The 23319-nt window shown below is 34.9% G+C and overlaps 2 protein-coding genes across 2 annotated transcripts in view; one reads left to right on the forward strand and one right to left on the reverse strand.

The window, feature by feature from the left end:
* Positions 1-8675, reverse strand: part of LOC102809902 (uncharacterized) — a 30820-nt gene extending 22145 nt beyond the window's left edge. The window contains exon 1 of the mRNA XM_085508478.1: positions 8469-8675. The gene's annotated coding sequence lies outside the window, so the exon portion shown is untranslated. The remainder of the gene's footprint in view (positions 1-8468) is intronic.
* A 7672-nt stretch (positions 8676-16347) lies between these two features.
* Positions 16348-19572, forward strand: LOC100371709 (uncharacterized). Its single transcript, XM_002732929.4, has 4 exons — positions 16348-16473; positions 18489-18684; positions 18875-19005; positions 19102-19572. The coding sequence occupies exons 1-4, from the start codon at positions 16416-16418 to the stop codon at positions 19170-19172; spliced, it is 456 nt and encodes a 151-aa protein (XP_002732975.1). The 5' UTR covers positions 16348-16415; the 3' UTR covers positions 19173-19572.
* Positions 19573-23319: the final 3747 nt, after the last annotated feature.

A 23319-nucleotide genomic window follows, 5' to 3' on the forward strand; every position in this document is an offset into this window, starting at 1 on the left:
TCCTAACATTTCACTGGCAACACGCACAAGATTTTCCCAAATTTGCACCTTTTAGTGTGATCAGTATGTTCCGCAGTGGAACTGATCAATACATTGCAACATTTATAAGTATTTTCTTGTAATATTATATGTAATACTTTCTACTCTTTTGATGGATAAATGTTATAGATGTGTATGGTTTGACACTAAAATTCAGTTTAAAGAGAAATTACATTGTATTTGTTCACAGCTTACTGCCATAGATAGATAATGTATGCAGACCCATTCGACCGGATACAGCACGTTTCACGATTAATCATTTGTTTTATCACGATTGTTGCAGACACTTGACAAATAGGTGACAAAAGCGTGCAGGTTCAACCACGTCGATAAAGTCAATCAGGCTAAGGCAATCAAAAAGCAATTGACATTTCAAATGAATTCATCAAGCTGTTTGTCTTCTTTTGCCACATTCTCTCTCGTTCGCAGAGAATGTGGGTCTTTTATTACTAAGCTAGGTAGTCGCCAGGGAACGTTCCACTTGTTGCGGCTCTCTGTGGCTCCCTAGGTCAGGTCATAAGCTCGAAGACTCTACAAGGGAGAGTGATTTTGCCATTGGTAGGAGAGTCGGACATTTCTATTATGTTTATCAGAATATCAAAATATGTGAACATGATTGGACGGTCATTCCATTGAAAACAAATTTTATCACGATTTCTGGTAGTTTATCCCCATGTACGCGATGTTGACATGTTTCTCTATTATCCCCAGGGTAACATCAGCCATGAGGCTTTATGCAAAGATCCAACAACTATTACAAAGTCACGTGGGCCAGTGCCATCTATTTTGCTTCGTTTATAATGAGTTCCGGTCCGTACTACACAATATTAATAATTTATTCCAAATTTCCCAGTTGGCGTTATTTTCCACAACTACGCCACATCCGGTCATGGGTACTACTGTAACAGATAATGGAAACAGGAACATAGTGGAAACACTAAATATACATTTATTATAATTTTACAATCGAATTAAAATCTTTTTTACGGCGTGTATTTTTTTATTTCATATATTTTTATTACGTATACGCTATTTTGTATCATTTTAACTAGTGATTTTCGATATTATCAGACATAAAAAAACAGTCAATAAATAATCAATTAAATTGAACGAAAAATAAATCATTAAGGTAGCGGGACTATTATTTGCATACTTTTTTCATCTTCTAATTGGGAGCAAACGACTACAAATAGACCCAGGAAAGTATATATTTTTGGAATCGCCAGACTTCAAGCTTTTCAAAGGTGTGTTTGTCATGCCCGTATCTGCATTCTACGGTGAGTTACTTAATCAAAAGTGAAAAATTACTTTTTTTGTAAAAAAAATAATTACGCATTTATGCTGGTGATAATAAGTTTTGTTTTCGCTTTTCCTAGTTGTTCAATAGTCTGGTAAATTGAATGTGTCTGACCAGTTTTATTCAAGCAACGCATTTTGAAAAATAGTGTCCTGAATTTTAATTTCTGTTTTAGTCGCATTGACCGCAACTCAAACCACAACACATTGGTAAATAATCCATGAAATAGTTTGTCTGGACACATTCAAGTTCCTCTCATTGTCACCTTAAAGCTGTGAAAATTTGGTGTTAATCCAACGACAATAAGTATACATTATTTTTTGTTTTAAAGACCTTGTATTTTGAAAAACATAAACTCCTAGAAAACGTCGATGAAGTCACAGCAAAGATTTTCAAGCTTGTTTATCTGCACAAGCGATTTTTTTTCTCATCAAGGTCTGTTTTAACATGTGTAGGGGCATCCAAATGTGTAAGGCTATTGGAAACCCAAAAAAATAAAGGAATGGGATAGCTATAGTTCGATAAAACGGCAGATGAAAACACTAAAATCAATGATTTTTTTTCAGTGGCTGTGTGACCTTGTGTCTGACACATTCATATGCAAATGACTAATCTGTGAAATAAACAGGGGCGGAGACAAACCACTCAAATGTTTGGAAACACTCATTGTGTGTCAGATAGCTACTGATAACACATCCTAACATTGCTTTGTCTTGAGTTAATCTTTGAAACTTATAGGCACACAAATTAAACCTGTGTTGTTGATTTTAGAAAACACTACTGAAGCTGCCTTGCTTTCCTTCAGAAATTCTACATTTTAACCAACTTACATGACATTCTAGGTTACGTTGAGTTTGTCAGATGAAAGTTTATAGTGCATTTCATCAATTAATAAATAAATGTGAAAATCGGAATTTTCAACACAAATAATAGTCTCGCTACCTTAAATGCAAAAACATACTATCATACATCAGGTGCGCTGGAAGTACTGTAAAGCCGTTTATTTTCAGTGGTATTTAATTCCACTATTTTGATGTTTTAGGCAATTTCACTAGGTTTTAAGTTCACGAATTTGGCAAAGAAACAAAGTACAATTATAACGTAACATGCAAATGAATTGAATTTAACGTCACGGTGTTTACTTATGAATAGTTCACAGTGTCGGCACGATATTATGTTAGCAATGTCCGTATAAACTTCAATCCACCTATTCTAACCACTGACGGTAGTGAATCATCAACTATACACTTTATAGTATTTAATATCCAGGAAATACATTACAAACCGAAACAAAATACCAGTGATCCGACCCCGGGGATACATAACGACCCCAGCTGTGGCGTCCCTGCTATCCAAAATACACTTGGTGCTAGGGCTGTGTCACATTTTGTGAAGCAAGTCGAAGTGACTTACAAGATTGTGCGTGATTGGCTAGCTACCAATCTGAAAGAAGCTTGTTTGTTGATATCTCATACAAATGCTTCGAGGAAAACACAACACTCAAGAGGCAAGCCATTTCTCGGTGAACTGGGTGTTTAATGATCTGCGCTCTAGGCGATTATTAAAGGTATTTGATAAGCCAATGATATAAATAAGTTGTGTATTCTAGGAATTATATCCAAGTAGATGAATTATTTATTTTGTTTTTAAGTTAGAGTCCGAGAGTTTGGTGTATCGTTTCACAAAAAAAGCAGCGCCCTCTATAGCAATGTACTGAAGTATTCTTACCATCACAGTCCCTCTTGTTACCATGTATATTCAATGTACGCATAGAGGTACACGCTTCACGGGAGTGAATTTAGAGTCTTTGTAATTGATCATCATACGGAATATTAGTCACGTGAGATCAGGGAGCTGATTAACTGGTATCTACGTATGCGTCTATAAACCCGTATTTGACGAGTGATTTCAAGTTGTCTAGAGCGACATAACATGCTGCGGATGACGGGTCATTTCTGAACGGTTGATATTACAAAGGTGTCGCCCTAATAACGGACTGTAATAAGCGCCTCTGTCTGGACGCAATACAAATGATATGAAATAAAACATGAAATCATACTAAATACATATTTTTTATATAAATCTAAAGAAATAACATCGAAATAAACAGGTGAAAGCCATAAAAGGTACATTATTAGTTACTGTTATACGACTGGCACAGTGGGACGTAGGGTGTAGACGAGTTGATGTCCCATGCCACAACTTTAGTAACGTGAAATGACTCGAAAAAGCCTGCATCCCAAAATGGAATTGCAATCACGTGACCTATATCACATTGACCCATCTCGTTTTGTTGTCGTTGAATGACATTGCCGTCATACAATTCCACAGGTGTCCATCGCGTTGCATGGTAACTAAGGAATTCGACAAACTACGGCTTGTCACGCGACGCATCTCTGCCCGGTGTCACCCATACAACGCACAATACGGTTAGAATGGTGACATATTAAATATAACTTTCTTCGTGACCGTTTAAATTCTATTTAATATACGTCGACAGTTAATATACTGTGAGATCATAAAGGGGTTTATTAGCATATAACTATACACCCTCTGTTCTTGGATTGCATTCCGACGTCAAAGTCTTGGTGCTCTGTTGGTCACTGTGCTACGCTGTTAGACGCTAAATACCTCAAGAAGACCTTTGATCCCAAATATGCACACTGTGTGGTTTAAAACTGATAATATAATATTTCCCTCACTGAACGCCTCGGCAATACGTACAAGAAATTGTCCCGTAAACTCGTTCGATAACGTGGTAAAGGCCACAGTATAACGAAATAATCGTGCAACTCAGATATCTCTCGTTTCAATTCTAATTTTATATAATATGAATGAAATGCCTTTGTTGCGCGGAGAATAGCTACAAGCTGTTATTAAAAGTATATTTTTGATGCTGGTTCACTGAAATTTACATTCATGCTATGATGGAATATATATGTACCCTGCCGTTAGTATTTTATTCACTGTTATACTTTAATCTCAAATATGAAAAGTACTAGTAGTGAAACTTACCGATATTGATATGTTGACGTTTCTCAGTATATGGTAAGCACTGGCGTTTATTTTTATGTTTTGAGCAATTTTACTTTTTTAGGTTCACGAACTTGGCAGGTTAACTCGTTCAGACGGATTTAATTTAGCGAATTTTACTTATCAGCGAAATTAAAATTAAAATTTATTTTTATTTTTTGTATTATTAACTAAATGTGTCACACTAATTACTTTAGTGTTCTGCTCATTGTTAACACCATACTTCCATCAAGGAATGCAAGGCGAAAGTTTACTGCCATCCAGGATAATTAAGACTATAACAAAAGTTCATTTCATCGGCGTTGTCATAGCAATAATGGAAACAAGTGTGTAAATTAGGAAGCATAGTCGATCGATCTGATCATCTTGTCTGACCAAAACTAGTCACAGCCCCTCTATAGAGAAACGGGACTGTAGTACAATATACGAATAGTACTCTATCACAAAGAAATAAGAAGATAATAGAAGTTGGCGGAAAAACAAGCATACTACCTATTAATAGTCACCCATCGTCATAACCAGTGTCATGTGCGTTCATACATGGATCTCATTGGTTTGCCAGACAGCATATTACAGGTAATTCATTGACGACTGCAAAGACCTTTCACCACAACAACATTCAAATTGACCAAAACGTCAAGTTTACGCATTGTATTAGTTTACATTTTCAACCATTATATAAGTCGGTCGTTAAATACGGTAACGGGGTCCCCAAGGTACATGTGACTTTATACTAAAAACAGTGTGATATTTTTGAGGGCATATATGGTATAAGTTCAATAACATATATTATCAACCATTCCAGCCATGGACACTATTACTGACAATTAAAAACCAATAGATTGAAAACCCCAAACCCAACAACACTTTAATAACCACAATACGTTTGACCTTGTGTCGATATATGTAGACAAGACTCTAGGTCAAGAGTGTGATTTATGTCATTACACGGGTGAATAAGGTAAGGTGTCCAGTATTTTGTTCCAACACTTCAATTGTGAAAATACTTGTGTTTCTAGTCAAATCGAGAAAAACGAATAATCCATTTGATAATCTGTATATAAATCAAGGCAATGATCAATAAGAAATAGACACGACTGCGTTATGAGCTTGGATAACTTAATAACCCTTAGAACTCTAAAGTCAACTTGTGTCACCTTTCAATAATAAATTTTCATATTTCCCCAAAAATGTTGATCAAGACATTTGTAGCAAAGTGTAACCATAGGAATAATATTAATTTGGTCATAAATTGTCCAAATCAATATAAAATCGCAAAATGTGGCATCATAATTTCGGGGAGGATTATGGCACCATAATAGTTAAAGTTGCATTTTCATTCTGTATGGCCTCGGAAAGGGTCTCACCGAACCATATAAACATCATAAGGGTTATAGTATCACAGTCCATATATCCTCTATAGAGGGACTGTGGGTATATACAGTAAATATGAAATCGTATCAAATTTAGGAGAATGTGTAGAACACATGAAAATGACCTTGAGTGATTACAACAATTGAGAAGATTAGATACCACACTTCAGCCAGGCATGGAGCTCCATGAGCCAGGTTAGCCCCATTGCTCCAATATTAACTGATTTTATGTTGGTCACAATAATCACTGGGAGCATTGAGTACGTCCATGTTGGGAGGTGTTCTGCGCATAATACAAAGTGGTAATCCAGATTGTATACCGTATATAGACTGTGTGCTTGCTACACGGTTACATGCAGTTTTAGCATCAAGTTACACCAAATGTGACAGAAAAAATAGATGGGAGAGAATTAGAAAAAAATGTCTTTCTTTCAATTTACCCTAAACGTTAATCAACCTTGTTTAGTTTATTCACATGGACGTACCACAGTTCATTGCATTGACATTGGCATAATATTGCCTCTATCGGTATTTAGGGGGGGGGGTGACCAGAGTTATGTATGCAAGCAGTGTAAGGGTTACTATTTGTTTTGTAATCCTGGTGGGAGGAGTAAATGGGAGGAGGGAGTAATCGCAACGCGTATTTTGGACAAACATGTGAAATAAAGACCCGATTGATAAATACAACGTGGGCATCGGTTAACTACATGAACCAGACACGTCTGTCACCTGAAACAATGCACTATTGTTAATGTTGTAATTTGATATCATGTCATGTGTCAACCAGAACAATGTTTCCCTGGTAACTATGACGTAGAACAAAAGAGAAGATAACTTACCAGATTTTGCAACAGTCTCAGCTAGTGTAAGGTATCGTTTTAATCGAGGCCACGAGTATGAAAGAAGCGGACCAATCAACACAGATATTTTTATTTAGTTGTATTTATAAAGCGTGACCAAGCAGGTACAATAATCACAATACCCTTCATTATCAGAGATGTTGTTGGTGGTCGATGGTTACAAACCGTTCTAGAACTTTGTTAAAAGATTCACCGAGTGAAAATTCCAGCTCAATTGAGCCCCGGGTCCTTGGCTAATGGCCAACATACACACAATATTTCGCTAGCCTCACAATGATAATCAATAGCGTAATTCGACAAGTTGCAATGAAAACACTTTCTGTTATCGATCACCACTTTTCCATTAGAAGAACTTAAAGTGTACATTTAAATACCTGTGTCTGAAGCGTATCTTGTAACACGAAAAAACAAAACACTTCCTCGCTGAGAAAAATAAGTTGTCCATCAAAGTCAGACTGTCGGACGAGAGGCAGGTGGATCACAACCTACTGTCGTAACAGATGGCTATTGTGTTCACGCAATATTCATGCGTACGGCTTTCCACGCGTGACTTGCACTCTGGGGCGATGTGTGTACACAGGGCGAAACTATTACCCTAGAAATACCAATAGCGAGTGTATTTATGTAAACTGTCTTTATACAATATGCAGGCTGGCAATACAGAGCAAATACTGCACCGTTAGTTCTTACTAGGGTGTTCAGTATGAAATTACTTTCAAAGAAAGTCGTCATTATATACGTGTCATGGTGGTCAACAAAAGTATGTACGATTCATCAGATATCTACTCAATACATGCCTTCTGACATATACTAGATCAAGGACAATGTTCTAATGTCTGTCTAGATGTAGTATTTGACGAAAACATTCCATCTTCTAAGTCGCGAATGAAGATTCAATTTGTATGTACGTGTACAAAAAAGTACACGTGCTTTTTAAAAAATGGAAGTCAATGTTCCAATGGTGGTTGAACAAATTTAAGGCTCCCTGGAAATATTAATTACAGAAGGAGAGGATGAGAAATGATCATATCAATGTCTAAAGTTGAGGTTATTTTAATAATTGAAACCATCTACATTGTGGTACTCTATTGGTGCATGACAATTAATTATCTGTTGGTTAAGAAATAGAAGTGTTTACGTAACATCTCTATGTGCTGCAATTCTTTGTAGGGGGGTTATTTTCGTTCAACGTAATTGCAATATTGTTTTGTTCGTACAACGTAAATTGAAAAAAATAATAATTCCGTAATTCTGTAATCACAGGCTAGACGTACAACGTAATCAATTTACATCCAAATAAAAAAAGTCGTAAAGAATAATCCAGGGAAATTACATTTTTGAAACTGTAAAACGACTAGAGGACACAACTCACTGCAAAATTCAATTTTCACAGCGTAAACTGTAAAAACGTCTTTTTTTCCTTGTAAATTGTAAAAAGCCCTTTTTATTTCCCTCTTGCCCCCCTTCTATATTTTGCAATAGCCAGTTTTGCACGCATGCGGGTAAAATAGATCTATTTATAGCTTCATGGTCTATCTAAAAGTGACGTTAGTATTTTATCAAATTGTTCCACGTTTTAATAAATGAGATAGCAGTCAACACATACCGTTGAAAAGCGTCCCCGAGGGGCTGTGCTTTAATTGACCAATCACTATGTGTCATTCCTCGTACCTATTCTCTGGGTGTACGATGATGGCAAACCAATATATAAGTAACTCACAGAACACATTTCAAATTGTGCATGCACCTTTGACATGAAATTATTAAATGCAAACATCCACATATATATGCACGATGACAGTGCATCAACAAAATCGTATGATTACTGTAAACTGTGGTCAATAATCAGGAAATAACTTCACTCACCTCTGTAACAAAAAATTCCAATTTATAATAAAATCAGAAATTAAGATTTTAACATTTTAACGTCGACAATATCCCGTGATCGATTGGCGACCACCCAGTCTTCAGGTAAAGGCCACAGTCACTTCCAAACCACGTCTACTGTAATAGTTATAATACTCGTTCTCTAGACCTCGACTACTTCCATGTGTGTCATATCCTGTGTATACATTCCCACAATTCCTTGTAGCCCAGGAATAACCTGTCACCAACGACGATATACCTGCGAAGTGACAAGACGGAAACAAAAGCTTGTCGGCCAAAAGGCAACCCCGGCGTACTTCGATAAAATACTCCTTCTACGAGAACTTTGGACTGTGATCTCACTGTGCGCCAACTCTGACGACGATCATGGGGTTGACTCCCGGAGTTGGTTCGTAGTTGTCGGTAGACGGCGCGCTCCTCCAAATTCCTGGTATTTTTTCCTTCAGTAACACTTACTATACGCGCCGTCTTCACCCGTTGTACGCATTTTAACATTACAAAAACGTATTCGAATTGCCTTTTAAAGCCCCAGTGCTTGTACATATAATACTTACGTGCCCACTGAGTTTAGCTCTAATCATGGACTGTGGAGAGAAAACTACTAACACATACATGACAGGGAAACATCTATTAAATGGCGCCAGTATTCATACATATCTTATCGTCCTTATGTTATTGTTACTTATACGATGTAGCGTAGTCGCCATAGGTCATAATCTTTAATTATTAGTGAATTGTTGTCGCTCAACTGGTAGCACAGCGAACGCCCCCAACGACTTGTTGTGGCACCTACAACTGTTCACGTTTTTTTGTAATTTTAATGATATTTCGGTAAAATAAACAAATGACATGTCATGCTTATATATAACACAGTAAAACCGAGGCGAGTTATAAACGAGCAGTTTAGTCAATATTCTTGATGATTGTACGCCAGCTCTGTTCAGCAAACACTACACAAATAGATGATATGTACTAGGGGAAGACCATGGTAATGAGCAAAATGTGTCGAATTGCAATATTTTACATACCGCTATCTAACGTTTATGCACTTCAAGTACTTTGTTGTGGTGTATAATTTTTATTGGCGTGCACTGATTTCAATGTCACATGACTGGTCATTATATTATAATAGTAAAACGCTAGTGTAAATACATACATGCTTTGCGATTTATACTATGACTCTTTTTCATCAGTCATTTACAGGTAAACATAACTATATCACGAATATTACTAAGAATAACACATTTAATATTTTGTAAACATTCACTGTCATCAAATATTGCCCCAAAATATTGTGCATTTTAGACACACAATCTTGATGGTAATAAATTTTGATAAACATGGTGCTGCATCTAACGTCAATGGTCAGGGGAAAGAACCACACAGCTGCTAATTGAAAACGTAATTATAGCGTTATCAAATGAAACGCTATACCGTTATTTTTTGTTATGGTGAAAATACGGTTTTTGAAAACATCATTATGACGTATACAACTATAATTATGCAACGTAAAAACTTGACATCGTAACATTTGATATAATTACGTCATTATAACGTAATTTTCTACAATGTATTTATTATGTTATTAAATGTTATCACTAAGTAATTTCACATCAATGTTTTTATATAACATATTTATAATGTTTTTTATTTCAAACGTTGTGATAATGTAATAAAATGACGCTTCATAGGAACTTTTTAAAAACTTCTAATATACTTTTATACTTTAATTTTATATACTGCTATTATTATGGTATCAAACCGAAACTTTATTATAGCATAATTTTATTCCTTTCAAAACACAATTTTCTCAAAACTGTCATATAAGCGTTTTGTAACGTCTTACCATTTTCAAAATTAAAGTATATTGAAATAATATTTTATTTCAAAATATAATATAAATAATATTCAAAAACTTTATTAACACGTAATTTAATAACAGCAATTCACTGTTTACTTAGTTGTGTAGAAGCGTATTTTTAAGAACACAGATTTTCAAGATGCAATTGTTAAATGTTATTACCATATTTCTAATGAAATCGTTGTTATAGCGTTATTTAATTCCGGATAAATACTTGTTTTATTTTTGCACTCCTATCCAAAAATGGTATGAACTATATGCTCTTATAACTTTATATTACAGTTTTGTAAGAGTTTTGGGAGCACGCTGGAAAGCATAAGATATTGATTGTATAGTATAACTTGGGCGTTGACGTTTGTACTAGTGTCATGAAATGTTATCAAAGAATGTCATTTAAGAAAACAAACACACGTAATTATCGAAGCTGCATTTAAAGAAAGTAGTAGATTTAAATACGATCCTTGGTATAAGTTTGTTCAAACACTTCTACAAATTACAAATATAACAAACACAAATACTAATCAGGCATGTTTTTGCAATCTGTTTAAAGAAACGTGGAAAGTCAGTTGAACAAAACTGGTCATAATAAACTAAGTACATATAAAACATTCATAAATTTGAAAATACATGGATGGTATAAAAAACATAGCATTAACCAAATTCCGTATTTCAGCCCATTCTTGCCAATTGCAAATGTCGTAACAGGGGAATAAATACAATTGACAGGGTGTGTAACAAGTGTGACACCACGTGGGTAATGAAAAACATTTTTCACTATAAATATAACAGTTTTCAAAACACAACAATTCTCTTATGCACTATTTATAAACTGTATACTAGTATGTATTGTAAAATACTTTATTTTAGCTAGGATTAATTTTTGCTGAAACGTGTTTTGGGTGTTTTGTATGGAATTTATTTTCACTGATTTCTGACGAGTTGAATGTTAAATAAAGGAAAAATGGTATAATCACTGGATTGTATTTTCACTGAATCATTTCTTCAGCGAAAACACCGAAAATTAATTTCAAGCAAAAATAAAGTATTTCACAGTACTCACCTATTTACCAAACCTTGTCAACTGAAGAATTGTTTATCAATATTTTATCAAGTGTAGATAAATATGTTTGTAGTATTTTAGCTAATTTTGTATTTCAGATTTTAAAATTATTTTAGATTAGTTGTGTTATTCCAGGTTTAGGTTATATTGGACTTTACCCAAGCATTGCTTTTTTGTACGTTCCGAATAAAATATCCTAACCTTACCTAACCTAACCTAGCCTGCTCGGTACTGAGCATGCTCAGTCCGCTGGCTTTCACGCAACACTACCGGGGTTGTTTGTGGATATATCTGTTGCCGGCGTTTTCTTCATTTTTCGCATGGTAAGAGGTCAAATAGTAGTATAATTTATATTGATTGTTCTCTAATATTAATATATATGAGCCAGACAATGATTATTCAAGCATATCAATCAGAAAGATGGTGTCTACGTGAGGCAGAGACCGGCCATTTTGAACTTGCAGACAAACTTGATTTTGTTTTCTCCCCTTGTTGGTGTATTTGATTAAAGTTATTTTTGTAACATTTCTTTCTTTATTTATGTTTCAGAATAACGTTGTTATTAAATTAAATAACGTTTTTGAAAAATGCTATTAAAGTTGTGACATTGAAAACTGCAATTTAAGCGTTTATGGCAAACGTCACTATGACGTACCCAGTGAGGATACTTAAATGCTATTTAAAAATAACAGTAATATAACGTTATAAAAATTACGATATAACAACGTTTAAAAAAACGTTTGTATGATATTTTTGCAAACGTAATTATAGCATAATTATTTACTTTATACGTGCATCATTTAATAATGCTATAAATTTGGACTAATTTTTTGAGTTATAATAACGTGTTTTAAAAACAATCAGCGATGTTATAAAGCTTGAACAATACATAATGTACAAAATGTTATACCAAAAAATAAATTTTAATTAGAAATTGAAACAAAATGACTTAAACATTATTTTATATAAAAAGAAAAAAACAAAACAAAAAGCCACATTTAATACAAAACTGTTATGATCTCAGTCTCAATCTGAAAAATAAAGAAATGCTATAACGAAAATTGGAAGCTTTTCACATTCTTTATCCTTTTTCGTGTTTCTTCAAACGTTCCATTCTGCCATGTGAGGGCGCTGCAAATTCGGAGTTCGCGGACGGTTGGTTGTGTCGTCACAGGAAGCACAATTCAAACTTTTGAACATTTGACAAATTTTGCACAGAACAGAATATAAATCGGATGCCAACGGCGCTAGAACATTATTTGAAAAATGAAAAATATGTCATGAACAATCGGCTTTGATAGTCTAACCAAAGTTACAAACGATGCCGCACTACAATGATGAATTGTACGAGGATGCCAGAGTCGCGATATTTCATTATTTGATTGGAGGAAATGTACCTTAAGCAAAACGATACTATTCGCCCCGAATAGATTGTATATGCAAAGACAAGTTGCATTAAAACAGTTTTAATATAAAACCGTAATGCATATTACTGGGATAAATTCAAAAACAAGATTACAAACATTGTTACGCCGGACTGTGGTGATGTAACTTCTTGCTTGTTAGCTATGAGAAATAATCTGAAACTGATTTGACAGGTAAAATAATAACCGAATAAATTCGAAAATTATAATATATTTTATTGTGAGTTACTTCTTGACAAAGTATTTGATTTTGAGCATTCATTGCGGAAAGTTTTAGATATGTTAAATACGTTCTGGAAGGAAGTGTGCCCGCTAACGGTAGAAAAGAAATAAACCTTCTTCTTTATCAAGAACTCTGAAACCGTCAACTGAGAAAGACTGATATGAAAATATATCACGTCCACAACGAATGTGTAAAAAAATGGAAACATTAAGTTGTAGATGAAATGTCCATATTTCTGAAATACAAGATTGAAAGTAACAGAATCAATGACACATATCAACCCTCAATTGTAGACTTTTGATGAGATTTACTTACCTGAGACGTTTTGAAAGATATTTAATGTTAACAATCAATAATGGTGCGACATTTTCTTGGCATGTGACCCACCTCAGTAAATACATAGTGCTGACCGCTCATACAAAATTAAGAGCTTGCTGATTGATAATTTGCATATTAGTTTCTCATTTTCTCATTTCAAAATCATATGAGTGGATTTTGATCACATTTGGTACTTGGCTATTTTGAGGTAATATGATAAATTGATTAGTTTTCGGAGTCAAGTTAATTAATTATTATGGTGATCTCCTATAACCCCGTGAGAGCAAATGCTCAAACACTGCAGAGCGGAATCTGATCAAATTCGAAACCAATTCACCTTCGATATAATGTACAGGCAAGACTAGTTTTAGGGCCATATCTGTACCGCCTCTTTGATTTTCAGATACTGTGTTATAAAATACCAATGATTCACATTAGAGCTTAACTCTGATTGGTATTGTCCTTCCTTATTCTCAAAACTTACACTTTGTACGTTTAATGCAACGATAATCTCATTTTTGTTTACGCAATCAGAGATTTCCAAGCACCCACTGATGCCAGTGGCGGATCTAGAGGGAGGGGGGTTTCTTGGGGTCCGCCCCCCGTTGAAAAATGTGTTCAATTTGTTTATGTATAATATAAAAAAATCATTTAACTTTGTCTGGCGATTTTAAGGTTTGGAGCTCTCCTTAAAAAAATCATGTATCCGACCCTGGATGCTTTTGTGACACTATTAGTTAAAACTGCGTTCGAGTGATGTGCACGATATGGCTTCGCTTTCCAACGTCCACAAAACACGTGAATTAACTTCTCGTGAGATCTTTATCGTATATCACCGTACATAAGAACTGCATACCATTATCTTATACATTCTTGTTATAATTCATTCATTCTAGCACATTTCAATTGTCGGTTCTAACTAAGTTGGAAAGTAATGTTTGGTTTTATAAAATAACCATGCAATGTCATCTCAGTTTACAATTTGTTTTATCCATCATTCATGCCCCTTAGGATTTCAATTGTCAATACATAACTGCATTAAGCGCAAGTTACAAGTGCATCCCATAGTCCTTTATACCTTCATTATTTCTCTGCCAACAGTCTTTTTAGAACCTCTCCAATATCAACCTCACCCCACCTCAAGTTAACCTAACAGCAGGGAATCTCCGTCCTGCAAAGATGTGACCGATGCGTGCGTCCTTTCCGATGTTCATGGGCAACTTTACCACATTATCCATTCTTCAATTCTCTCGACTGAAACTCACACAATAACTTAAAACTACGTGCCAAAGAAGGGTGACCATGGCTATAATATTGATGGTAACACATTTGTACAATTGCTGTGAACACTGGCGTTGTTCTGGGAGATATTTGACTCGTTTTGCTGATAACACGTACATCACGGTTACTAAAAAAAATATTTTTTTAGTAACCGTGCGTACACGTAGAGATATCAGATTCGACCAAAAGAAATACACAGTAGTTCATTACAGATAGTCCATCTTTATTCATCAAACCAATCAGCTGAGGTAACGCCTTGCTGTTCACTTCTCTCTCTTCTATTACAAAGTCTTACAAACTTACGACGACTGCCGCCTTTTAATAAATTTGCCTTAAATATGTTGTTTATTATTTTTTTTATTAGTTAAGTTCCCGAACACAACACAGTGTTCACAGCACATGATAAAGCATCTTCCGAATGTTGTTCAATGATAAGACAATCGTTTCCTGGCAGCCGACTGAAAAAAGTTTAGCTTTGAATAGTGCCTCTTTCCATTTTGTGTGTGGAGCCATCTTGAATTCCGCTCAACCCACGCGTGAACTAATAACTCAACTCCCGCGTTTTTACGTTCTGTGGTTGAGTCACTTCTATTTTTAGTAAAATCGATGAACTACTCGGCTGCGATCACTCGCCAGGCATTGTCTGCTACATATTATGGCTTAAATTCAATGCATGAACATTTAATTATAATAACTTGGAAGCTACCATCTTTTAATATTTATAAAAAAATATATCTTAACATGAAAATACCACAAGTGGATTTGGCAACTCCTAAATCTAGCCATATTCACTAAGATCACCATTTATCATACCCGGATGCCAAGATATGGTCAACATAGATTGCGGCAGCCATCTTGAATATTTAAATGTCCTCATGTTGAAGATTCTCAATCAATAAGTATGTGAAATACAAAATCTATGATAAAACAGATAAATCATAATGTTGGTATGCTTCTGTACTCTATAATATATGCAGCAATATCATCATTGAGATCTTGTACATTCCTAAGCCGTCCAAGATGGCCACCATCATTTCTAATTAAGGACCTGACACATAATGTTCAACTCAACTATATAAAATTAGGTAGGGCATAGAATTACACTTGTAAAATCTGATAAAAAACAATAGCGGCCAATTTGAATTTATGAATAGTAACATAACATTCTGAAATCTACTTGTAATTTTATTATTATTACTGACAATTCATTTTGAACTCATGCAAATTACACAAATCCCCAAGGGTGCCGAGTTTGCACCCATTTGAATATCCAATTGGATGTAGCGATCAATACATTTCAGCAAACAAACTTATGCCATATACATGTATACACTTTTCTGCATTGTAACCTTACAGATACATGGTGACTATACTTTGCATTGATCTACTACATTCTTGCCGTTGTTCGAATGAGGCAATTTAAAACACTATATGTAATTTATTATAAATTATATATATATAATTTATACAACACAGAAATCTCCCCGACCTTCATTAGTGCTTGAAGTGATATATTTTAATTCAACGTTCATTTGGCCTTGTCACGATATAGGCACTTTTTACCAAAACAACTTCTTTCTATATCACTTCAATAAAGACTTCGAATATAAATGGCCTGTAAGCACATGTCATAGTAATTAGTGCATAACGTATGGTGAACTTTGTACTCAATTGATCATGCACAAGAAACACGACCCTACTTTATTAGAACTGCATACAGCCTTCCTCAGATGTATTGACGCTTACGTCACAGTGAAGAATGGCAGCCACTAACAGATACGCGATCTTTTGGTCTCTGATTTGTTTACATATTGCAGGTAAGACACAACACATTTCATATCTTGATGTCTTTATTGAACATTTTTTTAAATTATGAACACATTTACTCTACAGACTCTACCGATTTGATAGAATGGTAGAATTGATCCGATACGTAGTTACTAACCACAACAAAAAGCACACAAAGCGTGGAATAGGTAACTGTAGAGCGGTTGTGCTGGTGTTTTTTTTACATTAAACAACTTTCTATGTATGAAACATGCCACCAGCGCTTGCTATTTTATATAGTAATGACAGTAACATAACTGAAAAATAACCCTGTCGCCCGAGATCTTGTTCTACATGAACGCTGGCAGCCAAACTGTCACGTAACTTTGGGTTTATATATGTAGGTGTTAATGACATCACATACTCAAGCCTGGTTTAGATGACGTTGTAGTATTAATGAAAATCAACAACTTGTATGTTTAAGATAGAACTTTTAAACACATATTACAGAAATACATTGTTCCATTCTACTTCCAGGTAGGTAAAAGACTTCAGTAGTGTCTATTGCGCAATGTCTTAACCTTGAGACACTTCCCTGGTAATTATGGCTGCAGCGATTGGCTGATCGCATGTTTACTCTTGTAAGAGAAGGGGACAGCGATGCGTTACCTCAGATGACCGTTTGGTTGAATAAAGTTGGACTATAGGGCAAGGATTACTAATTTTGTCTACTATAATCAACACAAAACACCCAATCTTTGTGGGTGCCGTCCATTTCGCTTTGATGCAACACGTAACTAACTTAAATTTCTTAGTTACCTATTAGTTGTCTGGGAATCACAGAAAATGTCACGTGTTTACCTTAAGGTGCAATACAGCCACTGTGCCTTACAAAATAGAGAATCTATTGTTTGACACAATTGCATAGTAGTTGTGTATGATATGTATGGTAATCTAATAGCCATCCAATCTGGCGGATAGCCAAAACTGATACAAAGAAACCGATATCAAGGTAGAGTAACAGCGCAGATAAAATGAGCTGGCATTTGGAATCAAAATATTCCATGACGAAAAGCAACAAAAAAAATATTTGTGTCACTATGAATATATGAGTATGTTCTTTATAATACAAAAAAAACGTTGGTTGTTATTAGTAGCGGCTCCTTCATATTTCACCATTTAAATTTAAATTGTAATAAAGTTGTTATATCACCATTTTCACTCTAATTTCGTCTCTTAGTTGCTAAATTTCAACATTTACATTTGAATGGGTCTGAAATTGGTGAAGTCAACCTGTCAACTTTCAAAATTGTGAGACAGCTATTGTTGGCAGCAAACAATAAACACGCGTGAATCACAATACACGCATGATCTATGTGAAATGGTGATAGCCTGTACAAATAAAGTATTATTATTCAATAAATGATCAAAAAATACTTCATACATATTACAACAAATAATTACTGATTAAATACTATATTATGTACTGCATGTTCATCAGCAGTGAATGTGTTCATCTTTTCTATGTGTATCGAGTGGTACATGTGTGGAATATATTATGTACTTCCGGTTCATCAACAGTGGATGTGTTCATCTTTTCTTGGTGTATCGAGTGGTTCATGTGAGGATTAAATTATGTACTGCATGTTCATCAACAGTGAATGTGTTCATCTTTTCTTGGTGCATCGAGTGGTTCATGTGAGGATTATATTATGTACTTCCGGTTCATTAACAGTAGATTTGCTCATCTTTTCTTGGTGTATCGAGTGGTACCTGCGATGATTATATTATGTACTGCATGTTCATCAACAGTGAATGTGTTCATCTTTTCTATGTGTATTGAGTGGTACATGTGTGGAATATATTATGTACTTCCGGTTCATCAACAGTGGATGTGTTCATCTTTTCTTGGTGTATCGAGTGTTTCATGTGAGAATAAAATTATGTACTCCTTGTTCATCAGCAGTGAATGTGTTCATCTTTTCTAGGTGTATTGAGTGGTACATGTGAGGAAAATAGTATGTACTGCATGTTCAATAACAGTGAATTTATTCATCTTTTTTAGGTGTATCCGGTGGTACATGTGCGGGCTATTCCGATTACAGTTCATATCATGAAGCATTTGAATGCCCAAGCTCGACTGACGCAGAGGACATGACCTACTGCTGTGGAAGTCATACGTACAGATATTGCTGTTCTCAAGCAGACTATGATTTCGATAATGATTTTGACAACGTTGTCGAATCAGCAATTGGACTTGCGTATGTATAAATAATTTTACGTCTTGTGGGATGTATGAACTTGTACGTTTTGCTGAATCTATTAATTGATTGATTTACATGATTTACACCAGAAGCTTTCCATGCACATATTTTGTTCTGCCATGATATCCATTATTCATGGGACTTTATACTAGCCCGGTGAAATAACTAACAAATAATTATTTTACAGTGAAGGTGTCTTAATTGCGATTATAATTGGTAGCATTGTCACCGTGATTGTTATAATAGTATCTATAGTGGCATGTGTGTATTGCTGCATCAAGGGAGCAACCAGTGAGGATACAACTACCATAATACGTCGTAAGTAATGTTAGTACGTCGTAGATTTATAAGGTTGGTAAACTTAACTAAACTGGAATGATGTTATTGTTTTGTTTCTGTTTGTTCCTTTTTCAGAAGAAGCCCCAGCACCGGCATACAACATCGTGCCTCCACCAAACTATCCACAGTCATCTTATGCCGTCTAATCTACGCCAGTGTTCTAAATTTAAACATTTAAACACGGCTAACTATGTATGAATTGCAACATGTTTACATTACATTTTCATCTCTTTAACAAGTAATATCCAGCATTATATAATATTGGATTTAGAAGGCTGTTTTGTGTGAACAAATACAAATTCATATTTACCCAAGAATTGATAAATGTACTATTTGTTTAAATTACTGGGATAACACAATCACTTTTTGTTTAAATTACTGGGATAACACAGTCATTTTTTGTTTAAATTACTGGATAACACATTCGTATTTTGTTTAAATTACCGGGATAACCATGTGATGTTATTACTTATTGTACTTTTCAGTGACCTTATTGGTGTACTTGCAAATTCAGTGTTGTGTCAATAAATAAATGTATAATGTAAATGTGCGATGACTGGTGACTCTGTAGACCATTGGTCGTGTTCAGAGCATAGGCATAGCCTTTGAAAACTGCTTAAAATCTTGACCAATCTATTGAAGTGTTACTAGCTTGAGAGACACTACATGTCAAAACAAGTTCGTCAACCCCCCCCCCAAATAAATAAACAAGGGACTGTAGGATACGTTGACTGCAATATGCATGGGACTACAACACTAAAACACACTTGGTGACATTTAAATAATTTAAACTATATATCACAAATACACCACAACAAATAAATTCGCCTAACATAGGTCAGTCAGTTCCTGAATTACATTCCAAATCCATTTACATGAAAAACAAACGGAAAATTCCTAACATATTTTAAGTACAATGACCCCTCTCTATAAGTCGCGTCTCAGTAAGTCGCGCGGAGTTGGATGGCTCCCAAAAATTCTATTTTGTTTTTCCGTCTGTTTTGAAGTAAAAAACCTAATGTATTGTTGCATATTGTATTTAATTGGCTGTTAAAAAGCTGGAGAGGACAACTTAATACCGGCCTGATGGCGGCCTGTCGGCGGCCTGTCACCATTCGGTATAGCTTTTAAAATTCGCTACAATGAGTTGAATCTGTCACTCAACTTCAGTTCAGTTCTCAACTGAGCAGCATGTCTAAGCGAAAGCTATCCAGTCTGTCCGTGTACACGTAAACAAACTCACAGCGAACGTGTCTGAGGTGAAACCAAGTTGCACACAATAGAACTGCACAAAGATTGTTGTGTAATGCAAGGGACTGTGAAGAATGTAAATGTATTGTAGTGTTACCTCTATGTAATTTACAATATATCTGTATTTACCTTCACTGTGAAGGACAATATGGGAGTTGACTTAAATGACTGTTATAAGCAAGCTGGGAACATTTTGCGAAATAGTAGTTAGTTAGAATTACCAGACATTGTGGGATAATGGAATATGGATGATAAACAGCAAGTGGTATTTCCAGAGATATAGTTGGAATTGAAGCAAAGGAGTGGAATATTAACCCATGAAACATACTCGCACATATCTGTACATATCAAAATCTTAATAACTGGAAATGGTTTATTACTAGAAATAATTATGAACAATAAAAATTGAAATTTAGAAAAACTATGAACAATAAATAATGAAAATCTGTGATTTGCTTTACAGCTTTCAGAAAATTATCAACCGAATCATAACATTTATAAAAAGCACAGTGCTGAGACTCACTTTGAGTATACTTGAAATATAATCTTACAATCGCATACGAGTCGTCAAAACGTACAGTTTGGTGACATATAAGTCAAATGTTGTACAATGCGCATACAAGAACCCGTATATATTTTGACAATAAACCCCTCTTTCACATTGTTGGGATTCCATGTATCTCTTATGGATTGTACGTCTCTCTTATGGATTGCAAGTCTCCCTTATGGATTGTATGTCTCTCTTATGGATTGTACATCTTTCATGGATTCCATGTTTCTCATATGGATTGTATGTCTCTCTTATAGTTTGTATGTCTCTTTTATGGATTGTATGTCTCTTTCATGGATTCCATGTCTCTCATATGGATTGTATGTCTTTCTTATCGATCGTATGTCTCTCTTGTGCAATGTATGTCTCTCTTATGAATTGTACATCTTTCATGGATTCCATGTCTCTCTTATGGATTGTATGTCTCCCTTATGGATTGTATGTCTCCCTTATGAATTGTAAGCCTCTCTTGTGGATTGTATGTCTCTCTTATGGATTGTATGTCTCCCTTATGGATTGTATGTCTCCCTTATGAATTATAAGCCTCTCTTATGGATTATATGTTTCTCTTATGGATTGTATGTCTCCCTTATGGGTTGTATGTCTCTCTTATGGATTGTACGTCTTTCATGGATTCCATGTCTCTCATATGGATTGTATGTCTCTTTTATGGATTGTATGTCTATTGCCTTCTACAGTGTTATATTACCTATTCAACCAGTTTCTAAAAAAAATCTAGAATATTCCACCCAGACACAGTACGGTTCTAGAACATTCCCAGTGACACGGAAGTGGTAAACAAGTCGTATGCGACAGGATTCTATGTCTCTTTTATGGATTGTATGTCTCTTTTATGGATTGTATGTCTCTCTTGTGGATTCTATATCTCTTTCATGGATTCCATGTCTCTCTTATGGATTCTATGTCTCTCTTATAGATTCTATGTCTCTCTTATGTATTCTATGTCTCTCTTATGAATTATATGTCTCTCCTACGGATTATATGTCTTTCTTACGGATTCTATGTCTTTCTTATGGATTGTATGTCTCTCGTATGGATTCTATGTCTCTATTATGGATTCTATGTCTCTCTTATGGACTGTATGTCTCCCTTATGGATTACATGTCTCCCTTATGGATTGTATGTCTCTCTTATGGATTGTATCTCTTTCTTATGAATTGTATGTTTCTCTTATGAATTGTATGTCTCTCTTATGCATTCTATGTCTCTTTTATGGATTCTATGTCTCTCTTATGGATTCTATGTCTCTCTTATAGATTCTATGTCCCTCTTATGGATTCTATGTCTCTCTTATGAATTATATGTCTCTCTTACGGATTGTATGTCTTTCTTATGGATTATATGTCTCTGTTATGCATTATATGTCTCTCTTACGGATTGTATGTCTTTCTTATTGATTGTATGTCTCTCTTATGGATTGCATGTCTCTCTTATGAATTCTATGTGTCTCTTATGGATTCTATGTCTCTCTTATGGATTCTATGTCTCTCTTATGGATTCTATGTCTCTCATATAGATTGTATGTCTCTCTTATGGATTCTATGTCTCTCATATAGATTGTATGTCTCTCTTATGGATTGTATGTCTCTCTTATGGATTCTATGTCTCTCCTATAGATTGTATGTCTCTCTTATGGATTGTAAGTCTCTCTTATGCAATGTATGGCATCTTATGGATTGTATGTCTCTCCTATAGATTGTATCCCTTTCTTATGGATTGTATGTCTCTCTTATGGATTGTAAGTCTCTCTTATGGATTCCATGTCTCTTTTATGGATTGTATGTCTCTCTTATGGATTGTATGTAATAATTAAAGGACAGAAAAATATAATTAATAAAGTCACTAAGATAGGGGATTGCTGTTTCAGAATGTAATAATGGGAGACAGTCAATGGCTTTATTATTCAAATAACAGTACACCTGGTAGATTCCTACTTCCCTTCCAAAGTTGTAAACACACTTTTTTACGTAAATCACTAGCACACCTGATAGATTCTAACTGTCCTTCCAGAGTTGAAAACAAGTATAACCTGTCAATCACCTTTATGACAGTTATCACAATGCGCACAGTTTTTTCCATGATTCCATGCACACTTCCATTTGCAGGGTTTGAGGTAATATGACAAAAACATAAAATAAAGGATGCTGACAGTCTCGCTTATTGATTGCATGTCTCACTTATGGATTGTATGTCTCTTTTATGGATTCTATGTCTTTCCTATTGATTGTGTGTCCCTCTTATGGATTGTAAGTCTCTCTTGTGGATTCCATGTCTCTTTTATGGATTGTATGTCTCTCTTATGGATTGTATGTAATAATTAAAGGACAGAAAAATATAATTAATAAAGTCACTAAAATAGGAGATTGCTTAGGGGAGAATGCATTGGTGATAACCCTCTGTTTCAGAATGTAATAATGGAAGACAGTCAATGGCTTTATTATTCAAATAACAGTACACCTGGTAGATTCCTA

Source organism: Saccoglossus kowalevskii, chromosome 2, assembly GCF_978046115.1.
Source record: "Saccoglossus kowalevskii chromosome 2, keSacKowa6.1, whole genome shotgun sequence".
Taxonomy (NCBI): Eukaryota; Metazoa; Hemichordata; class Enteropneusta; family Harrimaniidae; genus Saccoglossus; species Saccoglossus kowalevskii.

Bases quoted from the DNA above. Each gene is read 5' to 3' on its own strand.
- LOC100371709 (XM_002732929.4), top strand. From the start codon at position 16,416: ATGGCAGCCACTAACAGATACGCGATCTTTTGGTCTCTGATTTGTTTA. The intron at 16,474-18,488 runs GTAAGACACAAC...CATCTTTTTTAG, and splicing joins GATTTGTTTACATATTGCAG to GTGTATCCGGTGGTACATGT. The intron at 19,006-19,101 runs GTAAGTAATGTT...TTCCTTTTTCAG, and splicing joins TACAACTACCATAATACGTC to AAGAAGCCCCAGCACCGGCA.